This window comes from Fistularia commersonii, chromosome 5 (genome assembly GCF_037954325.1).
Source record: "Fistularia commersonii isolate RoL2024-O1a breed Wild chromosome 5, RoL_Fcom_v1.0, whole genome shotgun sequence".
Lineage (NCBI taxonomy): Eukaryota > Metazoa > Chordata > Actinopteri > Syngnathiformes > Fistulariidae > Fistularia > Fistularia commersonii.
The window spans coordinates 2,161,004-2,170,674 of NC_141288.1; the positions used below are offsets into that span (position 1 = coordinate 2,161,004).

The 9,671-nt window shown below is 41.4% G+C and overlaps 1 protein-coding gene across 1 annotated transcript; it reads left to right on the forward strand.

Moving 5' to 3' along the window:
* The first annotated feature begins 713 nt into the window (after nt 1–713).
* On the forward strand, nt 714–9,274 carry chpt1 (choline phosphotransferase 1). The gene is made up of 8 exons (XM_086146391.1): nt 714–1,176; nt 4,027–4,174; nt 4,882–5,023; nt 5,104–5,188; nt 6,045–6,176; nt 6,265–6,423; nt 6,873–6,998; nt 7,666–9,274. The coding sequence occupies exons 1-8, from the start codon at nt 937–939 to the stop codon at nt 7,783–7,785; spliced, it is 1,152 nt and encodes a 383-aa protein (XP_086002517.1). The 5' UTR covers nt 714–936; the 3' UTR covers nt 7,786–9,274.
* Nucleotides 9,275–9,671: the final 397 nt, after the last annotated feature.

Sequence of the window (9,671 nt, forward strand, 5' to 3'; positions counted from 1 at the left end):
CACAGAAAAAACACACACCACCAGTAACTTTACAGATATTTGGAAAAAATTTAAGTTTCATCGTGGAGATAATTTTAGCATATAATTATGTTTAGTGTAGGAAAAAAACAGATGTTAATTTGATATTGAAAACCTTTTCATTTTATTTAAAAAAAAAACATATTAAAATGGCATGAAATGGGAATTAGATAATGTTGCATTGTGGTGAGTGTACAACACAACATAAAATCAACATTAAATGTTTGACATTATCAGTCACACACACGCACACACACAGAACATTGGTCCAGGTCAAAGCGAGGGTAAGCTATAAAAAGAAAGTGATAAATGTTATATGCAATAACCCATATCCAATGCTAATATAGTGCAATTACCCGAAACTATATATATACTTGTTCATACTTTTGTATTTTTATCCATCCATCCCGTGTCTGCAGCCTTGGGGGGATGCTGGAGCCTTATCCCAACAAGTCTTTGTTTAATTTTTAGCATTTTTTTAGATATATTTTTAACGAGCGGCTCATATTTTCATATCCCGTACCAGAGTAGGCTCTGCTTCTGCAACAAAACTTAAGTTTCCCTTTGAGGGTCGGGGTTGGGGTGGCGTCAATAAAGTATATCTGAATTGAGATTGTGAACTCACACACCGTGTTGGTTCAAATTTCCCGGTACGCCGCCAAATCATTCCCTTCCGGTTCTCCACTTCCGGCTTCGACGCAACCCGACGAGAAACGGAACGCCAGTGGAGCTGTTATGGTTCCGCCGGGGAGATGGCCTAGTCTAGTCGCCTCCACATACATGCCAAATGAAAGGCTCCACTTTTGAGTCGGCCGAAAGGAGATAGCAATACCCGAGCCTCCGACCGAGCGGGCGGATTCTGGATTTGTTTGTTTTTGCGGAGTTAATACGAGGAGGCTTGGAGAGAAAAACAAAAACATGGCACATTTCATTTGGCCGGAGCCGCTGTCACCCGCACAACTCAAGCGGCTGGAGGAGCACAAATACAGCTCCTCCGGCCGGTCCCTGCTAGAACCTCCGTGTCAGATCTTCTGGAACTGGCTCGTCCAGAAAATCCCAACATGGGTGGCGCCGAACACCCTGACGATCGTCGGGTTGGCGGTCAACATCTTCTCCACGCTGCTGCTCGTCTATTTTTGCCCCACCGCGACGGAGGAGGTGAGGGGGGCGACCTTCGGGGCAAAGTTTCCCTGCGTTCGCTGCGGGACAACGGCGAAAGCTCATTTGGAAATGTGGTTATTTTCAACTTATCCAGCGGGAGAGTCACTTTAAACGCGTTAAAATGCGTGTTTTTTCATTTCGTTCGGGTTGTATGAGCCCGATTGTGAATTCGGCTGGCAGTAAACCTTTCGGCTACTCTTATATCGATTTATTTTAAGACTTTCTGTTCTTCGCGGCGTGTAAGGCTTCTCGACCGGAAGCGGGCTGAATGTTGAACCCTCGTCAGTCATGTGGCCCCCTCTCGCAGGTTCTTGGAAAGTTAACCTGTTGTTTTATCTGCTCATGTGATATCGTCCTTGTCGACGGCGAAATGGTAGCGCTTTTGGAAGGACAATGCTTCATTTGTTTGTCGCTTTGGTAACAAGCGCCATTTAAAACGGGGTGAAAGGTTCATCCCGCACGGTTCCTTCAGCTGTGTCCGAGTATGGAAGCAGGGCAGCCGGCCTCTTAAAGAGTTCCTATCCTGACCCTTTATTAATATTTCACCCTTCGCCCGGGAAAACCACCAGTGAGTGCGCAGAGCTGCCACATATTTATTTCTACCCAAAAACAAGTGAAAAGAAAAAAGATCTTTTAACATAAAACCTGTTTCTTCTAATAGGCGGGGCTTGATTGATGGCGTCACCGTTGTTTTGGAAAACAAACCTCTGAACTACCACTGTGTGGGAGTCTGCAGAGCACACACACACACACACACACACACACAAATCTAGATAATGAACCTTGTGACCCAAGCCATTTTTTGCTCCTTCTTGTTTTATCTGAAGATCATGCTCGCTTGTGTGTTTCAATTCCTGCAACTGATTCAAAGTCCACAGTTCACATTGTTTCCACTATCTGGCGGTTGAGTTTGGCCTTTGTCATCTTTTTTTTTTTTTTTGTCGATAATGCATGGAAGACAAGCTCTGAGGGCCAGGGGGAGATTGCCACAGGCTTCAGAAGAAAATACATTATTTTACAAAAAGATTTATTGTCTTTTTAATTTTAGAACGGAGAAATCAATTCTCGGGCCGTGTCGAAGCTGAAACACTTGATTTAAAAGAGGAAAAGAAATGCCATCACAGGACTTATTTATCTTGGCATCACATGTTTTGCCTATTTTTGTTTTTAATCTTGTCACTAGTTTATTCTGTTGTGTGTACCGATTTAAATGAAGACGAAGACTGACTAAAAAAGCAAAACGACATTTCTAATAGTCAATGATCAGTTTTCTCTGGCAATGGTAGCATTATGAATGCGTCAACACCCAGTCTGGGGAGGATAAATAAGGATTCGTGTGTAACTGCTAAAACAGAAACATTGGAAAACATGATTTAGAAGGAGTAGATCCGGTCTTCTCCAGGCCACAGGGAGTTTAAAACCGACGGGATCTAAATATTCAGGACAACGAGGGATTCTTAATCCCCCCTCAAAACAACACATGACCTTTATCCTACTCACAAGCGTACGCTCCCTCACACACTTTCCAATTAATTAGGTACACCTTCTTAAAAGTCCCGCAGCTGCTTGTCAGAATTTCTCCTTTCTAATTCACTAAAAATGGAATTGGGATCATTTTAGAAGCGCTCCCCAGCGATAACTTAGCACAGCTTAACGGCACAACAAATTACAGCCTATTAAAGGGCCATTAAAATAAATCACCACCTCCAGAGATTCAGTACAGCTGAACAGTTATTCTTATGCCGAGATGATTTATGGCCCCCGATAAATCAACCCTTGTTCAGGGGATGATTTATTGCTGCTTTGTTTATCGGTGCTCAGCAAATCCTGATTTAGTCCCGGATCCCCAATCACAAACTTGTTTGGACACTGCTGAGTAATTATCATTCAAAATTCCTGGTCTCGTTTATTATTTGTAAATACGGTAAGATTTACCAACTCCACCAACCCGTTCTTTCTATTAATATAAGTAATGGGGCGGTGTTAAATTTCAGTGTTCTACAATAATAATAATAATGATAATACATTTGTTTATAGGGTACTGTCCCGACAACAAATCCGAGTAGGGACAAATACATCAGTTAATTTTAAAAAGAACAGGAAACATTTAACGTTAAAACCGGGCGACACAATTCGAGAATTCTATGCAATAGTGAAACAAGCGGGTCTTCAGCTCTGCTTTGAAAGCATCACCAGAGCAGAAGTCGGCGCAGGGAAAGAAAAGGCCCTCCCGCCACCGCCAACGGTCTTTTTACAGACTTTGGGAAAACACAAAAGGCTCGACCCTGGGAGCGTAGAGGAAAGTGTCCAATCAAAGAACACACTCGGGTTCCTAACTCTGTCCCTGCAGTGAATAACACCTTCAACCGAAGACAGAGCGGAGCTACGGTAAAGACCACCCCGCATCGCTGTCGTTTCCTACATGTCTGGTTTCCTTGTCCCAGACTGAGGACAAGTAAAACGTCTACACGTAGGATTATGTTCACATGGTCCATACTTGGATGGAAACATCTGGTTTCAAGAATGCAGCTGAACCAGCATGTGGCATCAATCCACAACAAAGAGGGAGGAAAAAAAAAACGATTTAAATAAAGTGGGGTTCGGTTTCCTAGTAACCGGAAAGACGTGATTTTTCACATATTATTCACAGGTTACTAACTATGTTCCGACTTTAAAACCAAGCGATGCAGCAATAGAGCGTCTATGTCAATGTAGGAAAAAATTAATGAAGTACTTGAAACGTGTTGAATACTTTTCGGTTTGTGTTACACTGGTTATTACAGCTCTGACCGAGGATTTAATTTTGAGCAGAAATCTAACCGAAAACCTCACCTTCCTCCTCATCAGGCTCCGGCATGGGCCTTCATCCTGAGCGCCATGGGCCTCTTCATCTACCAATCTCTGGACGCCGTCGATGGGAAGCAGGCGCGGAGGACCAACAGCAGCTCGCCTCTCGGGGAGCTCTTTGACCATGGATGTGACGCTGTCTCGACAGGTGCTCGACTGCAACACAAATTAAAAAAAAAAGAAAAATGAACTTACAGAGAGATGCCTTTATTAAGAAATTGCTCATGACGGAGTGCAAAATATATACAGAGAAAGTCAATGCATGAAGGTGGAGCTGGAGCTTCATTGAGCAACATAGAACAATTTTATATACACATATATGTATATATAACATTTTGTTTTTTGGGAAGAACTTGGATTTATATATTTTGCTGTCCCGATGTTGATCACTGTCTGTTCGGTCTTTGTCCTAGAATTCTGATTCTCTCTGCTTTTCCATTATTTCACGTCAAATTAAGAAAAATATACACTGCTCAAAAAAATAAAGGGAAAACTAAAATAACACATCCTAGATCTGAATTAATTAAATACTTTGTTCTTTACATAGTTGAATGTACTGAGAACAAATCCCACAAAAATGTTCAATGGAAATCAAATGTATGAACCCATGGAGGTCTGGATTTGGAGTTTTACTCAAAATAAAAGTGGAAAAACACCACAGGCTGATCCAACGTTTACGTAATGTCCTTCAAACAAGTCACTAAGTGGACAGTTTGATTGACTTGGAGTTACACTGTGTTGTTTAAGTGTTCCTTTTATTTTTTTGTGAGTAGTATATTTAAAAAAATATACATATGTGATTTATATGACTCTGTATCAATGATGGTCTGCCTGGACTCCTGTGTCGTCCTGCAGTTTTTGTCGCCGTGGGAACGTGCATCTCATGCGGAATAGGATACTTCCCAAACTGGATCTTCTTCTGCGGTTTTATCGGGATGTTCATGTTCTTCTGCGCCCACTGGCAGACCTACGTGTCCGGGACCCTGCGCTTCGGCCGGTGTGTCACATTACGGTCCTTTTCGCTTTCGAATGTACCTCTTTACGCGTGTGAATATTCTTGACTTGTGTTGTGCGCAGGGTCGACGTGACGGAGGTGCAGTTCGCCATCATGATCATGTATCTGATGTCTGCGTTCGGAGGTGTGACCCTCTGGCAGTACGAGGTAACTCGAGAGTTTGTGGTCGTTTTAGTTTATCTAACGGGTCCTGTGCTCTCAGAGGAAGGCTTCCACTCAGCTGGGATGTAAAGTTAAATGACATGTTACTCCTTTGGCAGTTTTTTTTTCTGTTTAGGCTGTTAAATAGAATTTGTTTCACTCTTGCTCTGTGCTGCCTCTGGAGGCTTAACATCACATGAGAGGTGAGAAGGTAAATAGCGCTATGGCAGTAGGTCATCTGTTGCAGGGGTTCTCAAGCTTTCAGGTGCTGAAGGTGCCAGACCCGACCCCGCCCGCCACACCCAATATCTCCAAAAAGTGTTCGTTAAATGCTGCGCGTGCACAAATTTTGACATATTACTGTCGTGTTTGGCCAAATTTTTGCCAACTTTTTTTTGCCAAGTTATACATCATTTATCGTACATGTCTTTTTTAATTCATTTTACAAATTCAAAGATAATTCCAGATCATCTTTTAGAGTTCTTTCACCGACTTTCCAAACAACTTAAAAGTTATACTGGAGTCTATTAAATGACTTGGCTTAAAAAAAAGAAAGTGATTGGCAATTTTGCAAAAGTAAAATATAAACCCATTCCTAAAGTGGTATTCTCAGATTTCATTTTTTCTAACAATTACCCCTATTTCTGATCATCTCACGACCCCTTCCATTCGTGTCTTCGTGAACCCCTGATCTACCAGACACAAAAAGCTGATGTCGCTCGCATTTTTTTCGCTTCGCCTTCCCTCCCACCTCGCTCAGCATGTCCGCCGCTTTTCCATGAGCATTGTTTTTTTAAATGCAGAGGGAGGAGGCAGGTTTAATGTCTTCTCCGCTTACTCTGACCTCCACCTGTGTGCTCAGTTGCCCGTCATCGGACTGCATCTGTACGTCTTTCCCGTCGTGGGCATCGTCGGAGGCGCCCTTTATTCCTGCCAAAACTACTTCCACGTCATTTTAAATGGAGGTGTGGGTAAAAACGGCTCCACCGTGGCAGTAAGTCATCAGCCGTCATCGCGCTAGGCTTAAATGAAGAATCTGCCCCGGGGCTTCTTTCGTCCTTGACAACATTCTGGCTCCGTAGGACACCAGCGTGCTGGCGCCTGGCCTCCACATCGGCCTTATCCTCACTCTGGCATTCATCATCTACAAGAAGTCATCCAGCCAGCTGTTCGAACATCACCCCTGCCTGTACCTGCTGGCCTTCGGCATGGTCATCGCTAAGATCTCCAACAAGCTGGTGGTACGTTTGTTTTAATGGGGATCGGATATTTCCCTGAGAAGGCATGGCGATTTAAACCCCTGGCACCGCTAGGCATTTCTTTCTGTTGTCACGTTTATTTGACCGCCCCTGTGCAGAGGGATGTTTCCGATGTTGGTCTGACAAAATGGGGAAGTTTCTCTGTTAATTTCCAATCTGTGTTGTCGGGTGTTTACCAGAAGCTGTGGGGGGTTTTCATTGGCTTTTTTTTCCCTCCCCATTACAAGCATTGTGAAACCATAATTCTGAGAAGCAAAATTTAGATTTGCTTTTTCAAGCTGTCATCAGACTATCTTCCTTCGAAGTTTGATCGCTTTAGTTCCCTTGTCGCCTCCCACCTTCAGTCATGATGCATTTATCGTGATTTCATCTTGCAATTCTGCCCTGGGTGGGCTGAATCTGTCTTCTTGACCTCTTGTTTTGTTTTTCAGGTGGCGCACATGACAAAGAGCGAATTATACCTCCCAGACACAGCCTTTATAGGCCCGGGCCTCCTCTTCCTCAACCAGTACTTCAACAGCTATATTGACGAGTACATCGTTCTGTGGATCGCCATGGTCAGTCTGACAGCGTTCATACTTCCCTTTGCTCTGAAAACAATTTTTGACAGTTGAACCGTTTGATGATATTGTGGGTTATTGTTTGACTCCTAACTGACTAGACAGTTTTGGATTAATTTGGCTTTTGGAAAGACATTGAAAATTAACCCACAAAGGAGTTAATTAAATCAACTCGAGATAACCCCCAGTTCTATTATCAGTCACAAAGGAAATTCAGTATATGGGGTGGGATTGACGCTGACAAAATCTCCTCTCGCTCACGGCTTTACTTCTTGTTTGCACAGCAGATTCATTTGATTATTTCAAACATTTCAATAATATGCCACATGTATTATAATGACCAAGAAATCACCTAAAATATGCTAACAGCTTGGAAGAAGCTGCATTTTTTAAATGACAAGGAATTGCCCATTTTGTGCTAACTCTTAAAGCTAATGCGACCTCAGATCCAAGTATGTTGCTTGTGACTCTTTGCAGTCCATTGACGTTGTATAAGGCTGTACATTTTAAAGTATTTTGTGTGCTAACGATTTATCAATACCTGGAGTACAAGTTCGTTATTCACATTGAACTTGCTCACAAACAGCAGATTTCCACCTTAAAATCACTCTAATCAAGTAAAGAAAGCCACTCAACCTTCTGTGTTTTGTCTGTCCTTCTTCAGGTCCTGTCTCTGGTTGATCTTGCACGCTACTGTACGGGCGTGTGCCTCCAGATCGCCTCCCACCTCCGCATACAAGTCTTCAGTATCACACCGCCGGGACACCAGGCCCACCGCGACTGACAACTTGCCCGGCGGGAGGAGATGGGGGGAGATTTGGACCTCTCCCCGCTCCTGAAAGCAGAAGAAGATAACGATGAGGGGACCCCCTCGACCCCGAGCCACTGCAGCCTTGACAAAGTGACCACTTTTGAGTAAAACTGCCTCACTCCAGTCGAAAGCAATGAGATGGGGAAAATAGAACATCTCGACCCTAGAAACACCCCCCAAAAAAAGACAGAAGTATATCAGACAGCTTAAGTGCATTTGGGAAAAGAAAGTTTTGATTGTCATGTCCAATTTACTTAATCTTAAATACCAAAATGTTTTCATTAATGGGTATTTTATAGCTTGTGTAAATATCAAAGTCATTTTATCAGCTTAGATTTACAGAAACAAAAATTTTATTTTATTTAAAAGATAAAGTAACTCAAGCTCATAAATATCTTTGGTATGTACACAAATTAAACACAGTACCTATCAAGTTAATAGTTTTATTTATTTAAATGAATGTGACTGAACCTGATATGAATCAGAGTTGAATAACACAGGATCAAAATGACAAAAATGACCATGGAAAACCTCGTAATTTTGGGTAAAGTTTTTAATGTGGGCTTGCAGGTTGTGCAGGAGCTACGGGTAGGGGTAACCATCAGTGTTAACACTGAAGACGACGATGCGTCTTTTCTCAGGCTTCCCTCTCTTATACACACACACACACACACACACACACACACACACACTCCTCACTGTTTTTACTTCTCAACTCATCTCGTCTGAAAAACCAAATTCTTATCTAGCCTCTGGGTTGCCATCGACTTATGAAGTGTTAACACTAGACTCGTTCTGCTTTTCCTGTTCTTCTCCCTAAAGGGCTAATAGTTAATATGTTGTGATTGTACAGAATTGAACTGAAGTCGCCTTAAATATTTGTGTTGTAATTACTGTTTCACTTGTGAATATTCAATACAAAGCAGCTTTTTACTTTTTTTCCACTGAAGTTTCATACCAAACAATAATACTATAAATGAGCTTTTTCTCCTCCCCCCCACTGTTCACTCATGAAATGACTTTAATTATTTCACTTATGCAAATATTCAGTGTATAAGCGAACCATTTATTTAGTTCATGAAAATCTTGGGATAAGTTGATTTTGTCATGAATCAAATATTGACTGCTATAATGTCATTTAGTGATTATTCAGGTTCTTGGTGATTAAAAAGGGATATATCTGTGGTGCCGGGATACTATTGTTAGGGGTAAATCTTCAGTATTCTGAATTTCATATGGAAAAAAACACTATATTCATCTCACAATTTGCCTCAGATTTATAAACATTACACAGGGGCACATCATGGAAATACGATTTTACATAAATTAACAATGGAACTATGCATTGAAATGTACGTTAATTACAAACACCATGTTGCACTGTTGGATAATACAGTTAAAATGTTTTTACTAACTGGTATGAGTGTTTAAAGATTGTAATAAAGAAAATATTTTTCAGTCACTTTTGTCTCCTCCTTGTTTTTGAATTAGTATCCACAAGGGTTAGGTTGAGTACTAAAACTACAGTGTAAATACACAGAGCTATATTTTTGTACTATTGTAAAGTTCTATTTATAAATGTAAAGAACAAATACATTGAAATGAGTTACTGTCTTACTGTAATAGGTAAGAGTTTTAAATTATGATTTTGTAAATGTCTCGACTCTTACTGCTTCTGAGGGTTGCTTTTTTTTAATACTGGCAACGTAATTAGTTCAAGCTGTAATCTTAGTGTAATTTATAAAAGTCATATTTCAAAAATATTAATGTGCAAAAATGAACTGTACAAATAAAAGCTCAATTACCACTGTGTAGTAACATTGTAGAGGAGGCGCATTTAGTTCTGCTGAGCGGCAGCG

Bases quoted from the DNA above. Each gene is read 5' to 3' on its own strand.
- chpt1 (XM_086146391.1), top strand. From the start codon at position 937: ATGGCACATTTCATTTGGCCGGAGCCGCTGTCACCCGCACAACTCAAG. The intron at 5,189-6,044 runs GTAACTCGAGAG...CTGTGTGCTCAG, and splicing joins TGACCCTCTGGCAGTACGAG to TTGCCCGTCATCGGACTGCA. The intron at 6,999-7,665 runs GTCAGTCTGACA...GTCCTTCTTCAG, and splicing joins TCGTTCTGTGGATCGCCATG to GTCCTGTCTCTGGTTGATCT.